The sequence below is a fragment of the Pogona vitticeps genome, chromosome 15 (genome assembly GCF_051106095.1).
Source record: "Pogona vitticeps strain Pit_001003342236 chromosome 15, PviZW2.1, whole genome shotgun sequence".
NCBI classification, from domain to species: Eukaryota; Metazoa; Chordata; class Lepidosauria; order Squamata; family Agamidae; genus Pogona; species Pogona vitticeps.
In genome coordinates, this window is record NC_135797.1 from 1,613,995 (window position 1) to 1,629,122 (window position 15,128).

A 15,128-nucleotide genomic window follows, 5' to 3' on the forward strand; every position below is an offset into this window, starting at 1 on the left:
GGAGGGTGGAAGGGGGGGGGCGGGGGTTCATCTAGGTAGGCGAGGGAAACTTTGGGAACAGGGTGATGATTATTCATTTTAGTTGCTGTGTTGCTCTTCCTCCGGTGAGCTCAAAACAGGGCACAGTTGTTCAGTCACTTCTAACTCATGGCGACCCTACGAATGAGCCTTCTCCGAAAGGTCCTGTCCTCAGCTGGCCTGCTCTGCTCTCGTAAACCCAATCCTGTGGCTTCCTTCAGCACATCAGTCCATCTTGTATTTGCCCTCCCTCTTACAGTGGCCGACTCTTCATTCTTCCCCACAGCTCAACAAGCCCTGAGAGGTCAGGTCGGTGAGACCCAGAGAGCGGGCCTGGCCTGAAATAGGTCAGCTTCCTCCCTTAGGTAAGTGTTACAGGGTAAAAATAGGCAGCCTTGCTCAAAATTAAAAGCTACAGTTTATAAGGCAGGCGAGTCCTGTCTCTTCCCACCCACCCACACCAAAAAATGCCTTAAGTTGAGAAGAAGCTGTTTGGACACTTTACAGTGCCTCAGGACTGGGTGAATTTGTCTTGACTGATAATCTTTTGCCTCCCCCCCCCCTCCCACCACTCCAGGGTGCTTGCAGTTGCTAGGTCTGTTTGCCCAGGCAGGAACCGAGGTTTCCTCAGCCCTGGGGGATGCAGATTTTTAGAACTGGAAGGATGAAGGGGGTGGGGAGATGATCACAAGGTCTTCCTCTGTTTATTGTCTTTTCTGCAAAGGAAGTGACTTTCCCTGATCTGCTGATTGTTAGCCTGAAAATAACTGGAATGGAATGTCTTGCTGGAAGAGGCTGGCCGGCCTCATGTGGGATGTCCGCAGGCAGAAGCACTAAACAGTGTCTGAGAGGAGGGGAGCCCACCCAAATCCCAGAACGGAGCAAAGGCAAGGCTACCGCTTTTGTCATCTTAAAAAGCATTGGTCAAAAAGAAAGGGTAGCTGTGTCCCCCACCCCCTTGCGTCCCGATGTCCGTTTCCGAAAATGCCTTTACTGGGCTACTCCAGGGCAGGAAAAGGGTTGGGACAGCTGTGGTGTTGGAAAAGATCTTGAGGGGCCAGAGAGTCGGGCATGGTGAGGGGGATGCAGCTGGCTGACTACAAAGGCAGGCGGAGAGCTTGACTACTGTATGCGCCTCCCCTTGGAACCGGTTCAGTCTAATCTGCAATGAATTTTGCTTGACGCAAATGTGACACACGCCCATTGTAGGGCAAGGGTAACAATTTCGCCTGAGTGTTATCATTCAAAGGTTAGCTGTAATTTCCCCGCAGCTGTCCACTAAAAGAACACTTTGCCCTTTTTCAATTGCCTTCTGTATGTGTTGTCATAAAGATATTTATGAGGGGCTGTTTCGTGGGGAAAAAATTATAATTCCAGGCTTGGGAAGGGGTGGAGATCTGGGAGAAATGTCCCTCTGAGGCTGGGCATGGGGTAGGGATAACAGGTGGTACCCTTAGGAGGACCAGAAGCTCTCCCTAGCTTTTACAGTCCAACGAGCCCCAGCATTTAGTCTCACGTACGGTCCCGACTTGAGTTTGCTTTGCTAGAAGTGCCTCAGAGCATGTACAGAATTGAATTTCTGCCTTTCAGCTGGAGGATGGTTTCCCCACAAATGCAGGCACCATTTCCAGATTCTTTTCTAGCCTGGACTTGACGGCTGCTGATTTTTCACAGCGGCTCCTTCCTCCTCCAGTGGAATTCTAGATTTGAGATGAGAAGGATCTTGGCGTTGGAAAGCATGGGCTGGCACAGTATTGCGCAGAGTGCGTAACCCCCCCTTTGTCCAAAGACAGTCCAAGTCCCTCTTGGGTATCAGATCTGGGTCTCCTGAAGTGCTCTAAGGTGGAAAAGGAAGACGCTCAACAGATGTTATGTTTTGCTAATTTATATTTGCATTTTTCCTAAAACCAGAGATTGCCATTGGCCACTGTCCACCCCAGGGTTAGGCTTGTGGTTTGACATCCTTGCCGCCTGTGTGCACAAGGTGTGTTTTTTCCCCCTAGCTCTTCCGCAAATCCTCTCCCACCACAGGTTTATTATGCAATCACAGGTGACCGGTTTAGATGATCCGATTATGTAAGCGCATGACTTTTTGGAGACATGCTCCAAAATCTGAGGAGTAAATACTGACTCACTTCACCCTTTGGGGCTTTGAGCTGCAGCTGAAGCTCAGCACAGGTTGCCCTTTAACCGGGGGGGGGGGCAGATTGGGTCTCACAAAGAGAGTGTTTGCTTTGGGATGCCGTGGGAGGCTGGTGTAGCTTTTTGTCTAATATTAAGAACTCCGGGCATCTGGAGACGATAATGTGCTTTTTCACTAAGAGGGAAACATAACAACAGATCTTGTTTGGGTATATTTTGCATGCCCTGCCCTCTGTTTCTGCAGAATGAGTTGGAAAATCAGCTGGTGGTTGCGGGTAGGGTCAAATTGCACAAAGTCAGCAATGTGTCACTTCCCGAGAAGCTGTGATATCCTGTTGTCTGACTCTCGGTTGCTTTGGAGAAAAGCAGAAACCAAATTCTACTGAATTTTGGTCACTGAAGCTAGCTCGGATTCTGGCCCAGGCAGCAACGTCCAAGCTGTTTTCTGTCCCATCTCCAGAAAAGACTTCCTACCTTTGTACCAATGCAGCCAGTACGAGAATGGTGGGAATAAGAAGGTGGCCAAAACGAGAGGTGGCTGAATTCCACTTCCAGCTTTTTGTTCTAGCTCAGTTTTCAACTTGCTTTCTTTATTCATTTCAGAGTGTTGCACAATTTAAAACTGCAGATGTATATGAACTATAGGCAAAATGTTAAAAATCTATTAAAATGTTAAATACAGACTATTTCTGAAGCCAGCTTCGCTTCAGAGACAAACTTGTTTGGAAAGAAAGAGACAAACCTCTAGAAGGCATGAGCTTGCCCATTACTTGCGCCTTGGAGTGTGGGAGGGTTCCATCCCCTAGACAAGCAGCCATCAAGACAGCGCCCGCAGACTCCTCCCCAGTCAACGTGGTCGTTTCGCTCCATGAGAAAGCAAGACGCCAAGTACCTTTGGGTTTTTGCAATGTGTTTATTATGTCAGAATTGGCAGCTGGCCTCCCCAAAATCCACCTCCTGCTCTGGATCTTCCAGAGTTGGCCTTAAGCTGGTAGACTGCCTCTGAAGGTGGAGGCTCCTTGAGCTCTGTGACTAATGGCTATCGATAGGCCTTTTCTCTCTCCAGGAATCTGTCTAATCCACTTTTCACACAGCCGCTGTCACCACATCTGGTCGTACTTAGAGATGACTTTTGGGATGAGATGTATGTGTTTTCATGTCCAAGGGGGTGCAGAGGGCATGGCTGTCCAGTTGTCTTGTGTGCAGCACTACCCAAGCTCTCACAGCTTCAAGTAGTCATGCGTGTACACTGTATTTGTTCTTTTAAACTGAAAATAGCTGTTGCCGTTGTGATGAGCTACCGCTTTGTGGGTAACACAACAGTTGCAGATTGATTTTGGAGCAGGCAATGGAGTCCCCTTGATATAGCATGACTCTGTGGGAAGCAGCTGGGAAGCCACGCCTCGTGCAGGGTTGGATCCCCTCCTGCCCGGTCCTTTCAGCAGGAGGTGCCTGGCCTCCTGCCACCCAAGGATGTGTCCAGTTGTGGAACTGGGGACCAGTCTGGGCCATTGGCCCAGATGGGGACATTTGAGCTGCCTGTTTTTTGGGAGGGGGACCTGAGCCCCCAGAATCCTCAAGCAGGGCCCATCAAATGTCAGTGATTTGGGGAGCGGAGGTTCAAGACTCCGAATGGCTCAAGGGTTCGAACCTTCATCCTGGATGTCTAGACTTCCATGTCAAAAAGACATCAGTGACTGGGAGCAGGAGGCACATGCTGGCCTAGCCTCCCTTCCCCACAACCAGCCTGCTGGCCACAAAACACGCACCAAGAAGGGGCACTTTCCCTTGAATATGCTTCCGACCCCCCCCCCCCCACACACACATGTCTTCTGCTTTGGCCTTGCTCTTGTCTCATTTTATCTGGATATCGATTATTGGAACTTCCCAGCATTTGTTTGTGTTCTGCTTTTGTGGGAAAGCTGCTTCCGGCCCCTCCCCCAAACGAGCCCTGTTTATTCACCGCCCCTTTTCGTAATCCTTTTATTACACAAGGGCATCTGGCCGATAGACCTGGGTGGAGGCTCTCCTTCCTTTCCTGGTCCCACGAGTCATGCGTTCCCTGGGAGAACAGCTGGACAAGCTCAGTGGTCGAGGTCTCTGGCTGCCCGAGCCAGAGGTTGCGAGTTTGATTTCTGTCGGGGCCTCCTCGACAAGGGCTGGACTGGATGATCCAGAGGGTCCCTTCCAGCTCCGCAGTTCTAAGATTATGGATCTTAAAGTGTACAGATGCTAACTCACTTTGGTCTCCCTTCGCCACGCCCCTTCCTCCTGATTGTGCAATTAGGCAAAATCCAAAGAGGGGTGTGAGCTTTTGTGGATCAAGTCCACTTCTTCGGACATATGGAATGAAATGAAATCCGGGATGGAATAACCACATTCACAAGTAAGACATTCAAAACAGCTTCCTATAGCTGTGAAGCCCCACCTCACAGGGGTGTTGTGAAACAACGCCCGCCCCCCCAAAAAAAGAAACCTTGAGATCTTGAGGGTTCCCTTGAGGTCCTTGCACGAAACACGAGTTTCGAAGCGATTAACTGAATGGCACTCTGTAGCCGGATATAGTTTGTTTTGGCACCGGGGATTGCGGCGTTTAATCCTTCATTTCCCCTATTGATATTAATGGGAGTTTAAAAGACAGGCGCGGGCAAGGGAACCTGGGTAGGTCAAGTCTTCCAGTTTCGTGAGTCTATGGGGGGGAGCTCCCTCCTCTTTGTTCCTCGCCCCGCCCCCTCCGCCCCTGCCAGGCTGGCGGGAGGCCCCGCCCCGTCCTCAGCGTCTCGCGACATCACGTGCCGGCGGAGCTGATATAAAGGGCCCGCCGGCGAAGCGCCGCTCCCCTCTCAACGGCTCCGCGTCGTCGTATAAGAGTCCGCGAAGCGTCGAGGAGGCCGCCATGTTTAACAAGAAAACGATGGTGTTGTGTTACGGGGGCGCCCCGAGCTTGGTCCCCAACGCCCCGCCTTCGCCCGGGGCCGGCGGCGTCGGCGTCGGAGCCCACCCGGAGGCCGCCGGCCCGTCGTGGCCGCTGAGGAGGAGCGGCCACGTCTGGGGGCCGCACGGCTTGGCCGAAGGGCCCTGCTCGCTCCTGGGCGGCGGGGCGGGAGCCTTGGCCCCCAGCGGGTCCCCCCGGCCCGCCTCCCTGGCCTTGCCCGAGGGCGAGCTGGACGGCTGCGAGCCGGACTCGGGCGACGACGACGAGGTGGTGGCGGCGGCGTCCCAGGCCGAGGGGGTCCCTTCGCCCAGCGCCTCCCTCGACTCGCTGCCGGACTCGGAGCCCGAGGAGAAGAAGCAAAAGGACGAGGAAGGCGGCGAGGACGAAGAAGAAGAGGCCAAGGCCCCTGCGGGCCGCCGCCTCCTCCTCCAGGACGACCTGCGCCGGGTGACGCTGGAGGTGGTGGGCCGCTACCTGCGCGAGGCGGCCGACGAAGGGGCCAAAGGGGAAGGCGGCGGCGGCGGCGCCCCCAAGTTCTCCCTGCAGGGCCTGATGAGCCGCCTGGGGACCACCCAGGGCGAGGCGGCGGGCGCCACCCGGGCCCTGGAGACGCTCCGGCGGGTGGGCGACGGCATCCTCGAGAAGCACCAGCTGGCTTTCCAAGGTAAAGGAGGAGGAGGAGAGGAAGAGGGAGAGGAGGGAAAGGGAGGGGGGGCCCGGCGGCGGCACTTGCCCCCCCCCTCAAAATCCAGACGAGACGGGGGTTGGAGAGGAGCTGCTCGCCTCAAGCAGGAAACCTTCCCCCTCCGCCGGAATTAATGAGTCAGGTTCCTGAGGCGAAAGAGGAAGGGAAAAGATACGGGTGGGGGGGTGGGGAGGAACAGGCCTCCCTCGCCGGCTGTCGGTTTGCAGGCCGCCTTTCTCCTCACAGGGGGACCCAGGGCGGCACACGACGGATTAAAGGCTGGAGAAACGCCGTATTTTAAAAAAGGAACTAAAGCGAGAGCAAGAATGTAAAGCATTTTTATCAGTTGGCTCTTCCTTATGGCCCTTTGGCGCGCAGTCAAGTGAGGGGCGGAAGCCCTCAGGGTGGGAAAGGGCAATATCAATAAGTACAGGGAACGGATGTGGAAAGAGTTAAGACATCCTTCTGCCCCCCTCTTAGGAAGAGGGGAGGTTGGGGGTGTTTGAAAAATCACATCTTCCTTCTCTCTTTCTTTGGATGAGAAACTGCGTGGGTGGAGAAGTGAGGAGGGGGGGAGGAGAGGAAGTGGGTGGGTGGGTGGAGGGGGGGGCGGCTTGAGGGGAGAGGGAAGGAACTTGAGAAGGGAAGTAAGTGGCTGTGAGGGTTTTTCTGCTCCAGGGAGCTAACAGCCCCTTTGAAGCCATTTGATCCCCTTTCGGCTGGGACAGAGGGTCCTTTGTCCCTTGCCAAGCAACAGACCCTGGGATTCCTTTGGCCCCCGGGATCAGGGCAGCGAAGGCAAGCCGGGATCCCAGGGCTGGAAGTGGGTGCTGGAGTACATGTCCCTCATTGTGTGTGTGTGTGTGTGGGGGGAAGCCCCTGGATGATGCATGAATTGGAGGGGGAAGAAAATAAGAGCTGGGGAATGGAACCAAAGCGAGCAGAGGGGTTGGCAGGAAGTGGGGAGGCAAGGGAATAAGTTGGCTGTCTGAGGGGAGGAAAGGCAGTGGAGGGGCCGAGAGGGACTATGACCCTGGGTGGTGAGTGACTGATAGGTTGTCCTCTGTTGGAGGTTGTCCCACGCTGGGCCTGGTTGATCACCCCCTTCTTGACCTGGGGCTCTTCTTGAGGGGAGGTCCTGTTGATGTGACCACCCTGGTAGCCAGAAGTGTTGACTGCCTCCCCCCTTTTTCTTCTTCCACAAGAGGGTGGTGGAAAACACCCAGCTTAGCAGAAACGAAACTGAACTTTGTACTCTAGATAGTGGGGGAGGAGGAAAAAACCCTTTCATGTAGAAAATCTAATCGGGTTAGAGATAAGGTTTAGCCCATATTCACATCCTGCTCTGCACTAGCAGGTGAAAAATAGCTCACTGTAAACACTGTGATAAAAGATTTAGTGGCTATATATGAGTAGGATTCTTCTGTAGAACAGGCTTGTTATTTGCTAGCTATTTGCCTTAGTATCTTATTCTTTTTTAAATAAGAGTTACAGAATATCTTTTTTTTTAAAAGCCCTACAATAGTTTGAACAGTCTTGGCACATTAATCATGGACATCCCTGGTTTTCTACCTTTTTTTTTCAGGGGATAGTAGTTATCATTTCCTGTCAACCATATGGCTGAACTCAAGACTTGCTAAGACAAAAGTTTCTGAAATGTGGAAGTGTTTTTTTCCCCATATAATGTATCTTCTCTCTTGAAGGTATTAGGACATGGACTTTTTAGAGGATGCTGTTTGTTTCTAGTATAATAAGAAATTAGTATTTGGTTCACTCCGTTCCATGGAAGCAAATTTTCATAGGTAAATATTGACTGGTTGGCTTCAAGCCTTATGAATAACAGCCTTGCACAGATGGAATAACAAAGCTGGTTTGAGGAAACTGCCATATATGAATTCTGAGTTCCCTGTTCCTGGATGTAACTTCCTTTTTATTTTTGAATTGCTACTCAGTTTTTTAAGTACCCAGAGTTTTTTGCTGAGCACAGAACTGATCAATCCTGTTAACTTCTGGGATCAAATCTGTATTTAGCAATGCCAGAATTTCTGTTTGAAAAAGACAGTGGTGTTTGTTACAGCTGTGTTGGTTGGCGGGTACACTTGTTCCTCTCCCATGGTCTGTGGTCCTGTAGTGCTTGCTGAAAGTGTACATCATCCTTTCTTATTCAGGAATGCTTAGAAAAATGGAAATCAAGAAAGAAGAGGACCTGAAGACTATGTCAGAAGTGGCAACAGAAGTTTTCAGAGATGGCATAATAAACTGGGGGCGCATTGTGACACTCATCTCTTTTGGTGCGTTTGTTGCCAAACATCTGAAGAGCATAAATCAAGAGAGCAGCATCAATACCTTGACCGAGATCATCACTGATGTGCTGGTGACGGAGAAAAGAGAATGGCTAGTCTCTCATAACGCCTGGGTAAGTGTCCTTTGATGCTTGCAGCTGATCCTCTAAATTCTAAACGAATGTCTCAGAAGTGCCATAGATTTTATAGGGAGTTGGCAAGCGGGGGAGTGCTTGGAAAGGCAGGTTAAAGGACCTATTTAAAATTGCGTTAAGTGAGCAGAACTGTATAAAGCTTCAGAGGAGTCACCCATTTTACTAAGGAGAAATATGTGAACAAAGATGTGTGGGGATGTTAGATAATGTGATGCTCTCAGGTTGGTTTCCCACAAAGGAATAAAAATGTGTGCCGAGTCACTGAAGTGAAGGTGAGGAGAGGTGTCCAGCAGAGATCTATGTAAAATGTGCTTATTACATTCTTTGTCTTTACATGGTTCGTTCTTGCTTGCTTTGAATTTTCTCAAGCTGTCTGGAACACCCTTGGCACAGCAGGCACACGAAAGCCATTAACCATTCAATTTTTTCTTCTAGGAGGGGTTTGTTAAATTCTTCCATGTAGAGGACATAGAAGGCGGCATCAGAAGCGTTCTGATGACTTTTGCAGGCGTTGCTGGACTAGGAGCGGGTTTGGCATACATGATCCGGTGAGCTCAAGGATGCTCCCAGGGTGGAGCTAACTTGGAATTCCTGTTCCTGCCACAACTAGAAAACTGAGCTGTTCTTTGACAGTTGATGGGAGAAGCAACACCTGGCAATCCCATGGAAGGTTTGATGTGACCTCTCAGTTCTAGCATTGTACCCAACACGGATGTATTGCAGACAGGAGTAAATTTGTCCAGTGAAGAGATGTGCGCTCTGCTTCCACAAGAAGCAACGTGACGAAAACCTAAAAGTGGACTGAACCCTGCCCACTGCAGTTTTGCTCCTGGACTGACTTGCAGCTGCCTTGGGCCTGGTGCAAGAACTGCTGGATGTATTGGGTAGTGTTCTGTTCGTGCTGGTCTGTGCTTGTCGGCCAGATGGTGTCTAACTTTCCATCTTTTGTTAGGGCTGAAGGCTTAACCATGCTTTGTGCAATGTGCACATAAGGACCTTCAGGTAAACACTGCAGAGGCCTTTAACTGTTGGTTGGTACCAATGTGTGCCAGTTCTTCACAATGAAAACCTTTGAGAATCTAACCAGCTCCTTTGTATCCTTCCCAAGGTTTGACCTGTTGTATGTGTGCCCCCTTCAGTTCTGTTTGTTGTCTTGTGTCTTTGAAAGCATACACTGCCATACTTCCCAAGATGACATGCAGCTACACAAATGTGCATCATGGCCTATAAATATGTATACAATTCCTCAAGGAAGCTAATTGAAATGATGTAAATAAATGTCTAAGAATGTACACTTTGTACAATTTCAAAGAGGTTTATCTTTCAGAAAAGCTGTAAAGTTTCTTTTAATATGATCAGAGTCAAGATTTGCATCCTTTTGTCCTGATTAAAAGACATACTCTATCTTGGCCTTTTGGAAAGTTATAATTTGTACGCACATGTAACAACTTCTTGGCTCAAGGAAGTGATTACACTGTATTGATCAGTTGACTGTGTTGACACCTTTAAAATAAATGTGTTTCCTCTGAATGGGAAAAGGGGGACATACTGAATGTTTAGGGTTTTTTTTACCTTCATGTTTTATTTTGACTCTTCATTATAGTTTTTAAAGTCAAATTTTAAAGCTGAATGTGCAGATGACTGTCATGCTTCTTTTCACTAATAACAAGACTCCATGAGATAGCAGTGTAAAGTCCCATCTCAGAAGGGAGAATTTGAGATTGGCTTGTAGATTTGCATTTCTTGATCTCTGTTATTAGGCGGATAGCTTCAGATTTAGAAGCAGGAGCGCTCAGTTTTGTAGTTGGACTAGATTGCTTTTAGGCTTCACTGTACCATTAGCTTGGTTTAGACCAAATTATGGCAGATGCGAACATCTAAAAAAACAGGGCTTGGAATAAAAGGGTGCTACTGTCAGACCTGCTTGTTTACATAAACCAGCTAATAAAACAATTAATAGGTGTCGTGTGTGGCTTCTGTTGAGGCAAAAGAAACCCTGAAATCTGAGCAAAAAGTCATATTTGCATCTTGTCTTGTCTCTGGCCCAGTTATTATCAGCTGACCCCATTCCTTTGATCTTTTTATCCGTTGCTAGTAAAACTTTACAGTTGGTGTGGACATGCTTCAGACTGGCTTGTTTGTCTTGAAAGCAGATTGGCTGCTGGAATACGATGAAACCAAAAGGCTGTTCAGCCACAAGAAGGAGTTTGTGCATGATGATGGAACTCTGGTACCTGTGTAATTAAACATATTGGTGGATTTCCTTTCCCATCAGCCCCAGCCAGCATAGTCAATAGTCAGGGAATGATGGTACTAAAATTTGGAGACACACAGGTTCCCTACTCTGCCTTGTACTCTTCAGCATAGGATTGCCACGTTGCATTATTTGCACCTTGTAGATCAAGATCCATGTGCCCTTCTTAGATCAGTTGTGCTAGTTCCATGTGAAGCGGTCCCCCTGCTTCCCTTTGCTTGTAAACCACATGTTAGGGGGGAAGGGAGAGTATACTGTGAAGGAGCATCCACAATGCAATGTATTAAAAGGAATCCTGGCATGGCTATCGAGTGTTTTGCTCAGGGTTAGGTAGATCTGTTGGCTGTGACTTAAAAGTATGGAAGCATTTCCAAGGTGTCTTTGAAAGTCCTGCCTTTATTTAGGGCACAGTCTGGCATTTTATGCAAAGCTTTGCTCTGGAAATATGCAAACTCACTTTTGCAGGGTCCTGTTTCTGGGTCATTGTGCACTGTATCAAAAGTGGTTTCATGGTTAGTCCAGGCCTAGCAAACTTCTGGGATGGTTTTTGTCTCGGGAGTCTGGGTCAAGTGAAAAGAGACCGGCTGCAGATGAGTATGAAGCTGGAATCCTTTTGCTTAATTAACTGTTTGAAGCATTTTGTTGATCTGTGTTCCTTTTGCTACCTTATACTTGACAACTGCTGGTGGAGTCTCTTGCTTTAATTGTTTCTGGAGTCTACTCAGAAAAATGGTTCGAAGAGGCACAATTCTACCAGTGATTTTAGATCAGCCTTTTCCCAACCTGTTACTCTTTGCATGTAATCTGTCCTTGCTGTTTTTTAATTTTAATTTTTGAAGTACTTTAATCCCATCAGCACCCAATTTCCTGCTCATCTTTCTAAGCCCTGTCTATATAGAGTTTCTTTTAAAAGAGGATTTATGGCTGATAGATCTCCAGATTTACCCCAACACAGCTCATGTGTCACCTGCTGTGCAGGTGTCATCTGAATCTTTAGATGCTTAATACCTCAGGTGAATGTACTTTTTCACTGTGGGTAGACCTCAGCAATTAATGCACAAAACTCATTCAGCTTCCTATTCATGACCATCCGCAGGAAGAATTATAATGTGGTTCAGCATTCAAGCCAACAAGTCAGCCCACCTACTCCCAGATTGTTTGGGTATACAATCTTGAATATTTATCATTGTGTGGTGTGTTTGCATTTTAATCACTTAACAAGCCTCTTATGTTAAGAGGAATGGGTTATTTTTAAAAAATTCTCTGTTTATGACTAAGAAGAGGAAATTGCATTTACTTTCATGATTTTGAGTGATTTATTGGGGAATTCCTAGTTTCCCAAAACAACTCATGTTTTTTTTTCCAGATCCCACCCTTGATTGTCCTCTGGTCCAATTTAACATGCTGTAGTTTCACTGTCCTCAAAGATGAGTCTTTATGCAACTGAACAAACCTTATTCAATATTGCAATAAACAGAGCTGTTTTGGAAATTGGTGTGGACGTGGAGCTCCCACTTGCTGTTGACTCTTCAAAGTGAAGACAAAAGGCTGTGTGTTTTCTTTAATGAAGGGGGAAACATGCATGTAAGAGTTATCCCCACAGGAAACAAACATGGATCTTTGCAATCTTTTTGGCCTATGATTTCAATCCTTACAAATTTAGCCTTTGGTTATGCTGGTAATAAATACACTGTGTTCATATGAACAAAAACAAACTGCATGATTTAACTGCTTTCCTTGCTATTCACATTTTTCTGCCCATCCACGAGGGATGTAGGTGTCTCTTGGAAGTTCAAGACATTTTCAATTCTGGAATTTTCTCTTTTTTTTTTCCCAGGTTCTTAAAAATCTAGTGAATGATACAGTGGGGGCTAAAGTTTGTGCCATGATCTATATGCAAGAGGCCTAAGCATTATTATGATGGATATAACCAAGATTGGGGATTTTATGTTTGCCTTTGTTAAATACTAGAAACCCAGTACAGTACATTCTTCTGCTGGTGAGGTAGCTTTCTGTGATGGTACACTGTTCAGCTGCATCTGGTTCAACTTCTTGTAGGTGGGATAACTTAGCTGTGGAATTGGAGAATAGCACTCCAGCACAGAGATAATGGTGTTTGCCACAAATCAAGTAAACATTTTTTCCCCTAGGCGGTAGATGCCTCCCACGTTGATACTGCTTCTGTTTGTTCTCTAGGATGAAAGGAAGTAATGCTTTACCCAGAGCCATACAATATCATACCCCTAATAATCTTATTCATCAACACTTGAATTCTCCAGTTTCACCTGGCCTCTCCTCTACCACAACTTTTCACCATATATTTGTAGCCATCATGATATAGCTATCCTAAGAAGTTTGAAATAGGAATAAATCTTGAGACCTTACTCAAGCTTATTCAAGAGAAAATCAGGATACTGAGTCTTTGAAATCTTAATGGCTCTACAAAGAGCTGCCCCTTGTGGTCTTGCCTCGGGATTCTTGCACCTCTTGTTGATTCTTTTCCAAGCTTTGGGCGAGTGTTTGTTTTTGCCTCCCTTGTTCTGGGATCTAGCTGAATTGTATAGGATCCAGCATTTTCCACAGACATTTGGTACAGCTGTGGGTTTTTTTTAACTTTCTGTTCCAAAAGCCAGACCTAAAACTTTCTGAACATTAACACCATTCCTCGCTGCTGAAGTCATTGCTGTGGCTTTTCCTGTCATGAGGGGCCTTACCAATAAATACTGTAAATGAAAGGAAAGCTTTTATCCAAGAAAAAGGATTCTGTGAGAGTTTTTTAGGGGCTGCCTGAGAAAGCAAAGAACATCTTTATGGGAAGTACATTCCCCTCCAGGGAGTTTTTGGCCTCTTTAGGCCACTTCCCTTAATTACATGGTGTTGGGAAATCATGCCAGCAGTCTCACCATCCAGAGCATCATTACCTGTGCTACAAAGAAAATGTATACCTTTTTGGGGCGGGAGGGGCTTAAGCTGGACCCCTGCTTTATTCTCCTGCCTCACTAATGGGTGAAGTGTGGCCCTTGCTTGCCCCCTCCAGTTTTTATGGTGACAAGTAAATTGTGTCTCTCAGAAACTTCCAAGAATTGTCATTCATCTTTTCAAGGGGTGAAAGCCTCGCCTGCATTGTTTTAATACCCAGAACACTCATTTTGAGAAAACAGGAAGCGAATGCCTTGCCTCTCCTGCCTCTTTCATTTTCTGCCTCTTCTTTTTTTGCCAGTCTCTGTTGTTCCCCCCAAAGGCTGCAGGTGCAGAAGATTGTCTCCTGAAACCCTGCAAAGTTGCCACTTCTGTTCTGGAGCTTATTTGTAATGTGTCTTAGAATTGAAAGCTAGAACAGACCAATGGCCTTCGCAGTTAAGCCTCTGCTTCCTGTTACAGTCAGTCAGAGGCTTCATAAACGACCAGGGAGTTCCAGGACATACTCTCTTGATGTGGCTTTTCCCTTCCCAGATGACAACGAAAAGGGGGAAGAGATCTGCCACATCACCCCAAATGTTCATCCTGCTCTTCCCCCAGGTAACCAGCCATAAACCCTACTGGCATGGCTAAAGACAAATGCCTTTTCCCATTGTTCCTGGCATTGTCTTTCAGGAGTTGTGGCTAGTTGGCAGTGGATAAATTGCAGATTTTTCACTATTGTGCCTGGTCTTTTGCAAAACTTTGCCTCTCCTTGTAGTGCATGGCATTGCATTCCTCACCTTTAAAAGCTAATGCTGCATTATAAGGCACCTAATAATAACCTGGTTGCTTGGGTGAGGGGGAGGAGAGCAGGCTGCCATTTGTACCTCAAGTGTGCTCCTGTGTTAAGCTCTGTTGCCTTGGTGATGATATTCATAAGCTTGAAAGCAAGACTGAAAGTTGCACATTTGTCTTTTTGTGGAAAGCACCCTGGGTCAGCCTTGTCCGACGTGGTGCCCTTGTTCAAGAGGTATTCACCCATCCCAACCCGGGGTCAGACTGGTGTGGAGGGTGATGGGACATGTAGTCCAGCAAACTGCCTTGGCAGCAGGAGGAGAGGAGGTTTCACAAGGCAGCCATTGTGAGAGGCCTCCTTAGTGCCCTTGAGGGGATCTGTGCTCTTGAGATGCCCCATGTTTTCCCAGCATTATACGCCGTGGAACCTCCGGAGCCCATACTCTTTGCCCTGGAACCATGCCTGCTTCCGTCGAATGACCAAGCTTCCCTGTGGCCTAGTGATGAAATATCAAAGAGACTCTGAGTGGGAACGGTTTAGCTGATGACAGTGCAGTCAAGCAGCTTGCTGCTTTTGCAACGTATAATTCCCTCTTCCTTCTATAAGCCGTTCTTAACAATGCACAGAGTTCTTCCTTGTCCACCCACCCACGCACACCTGAGAAAAGGACTTTCCCTTCCTTGGGAGTTTGTTCAGGAACAGCATTTGGGCTGCCATGTTGGCTGCGCAACCCGAAAAAGACCATGAATGAGGCCGTCAGAGTCTCGGAAAGGGTTTCTCAGCAGACAGCGGGAGACGGCATTCCGCAAACATGAACTCACTCTTGGGCCTCAGCCAGGTTCTGCGAAGGAGAACAACTCTCCTTTTAAAAAAAGAAATAAATGATCTGTTCTTTTCTGAGAATGACTAGTGGCCTGAGTTGCTGGGGTTTTGAAAAAAAGAATTCCAGCCCTCATCACC

General features: G+C 47.7%; 1 protein-coding gene across 1 annotated transcript; it reads left to right on the top strand.

Moving 5' to 3' along the window:
• Positions 1–986: 986 nt before the first annotated feature.
• MCL1 (MCL1 apoptosis regulator, BCL2 family member) lies at positions 987–11,962 on the top strand. The gene is made up of 4 exons (XM_072984333.2): positions 987–1,092; positions 4,908–5,759; positions 7,949–8,196; positions 8,653–11,962. The coding sequence occupies exons 1-4, from the start codon at positions 987–989 to the stop codon at positions 8,767–8,769; spliced, it is 1,323 nt and encodes a 440-aa protein (XP_072840434.2). The 3' UTR covers positions 8,770–11,962.
• The last annotated feature ends 3,166 nt before the right edge of the window (positions 11,963–15,128 follow it).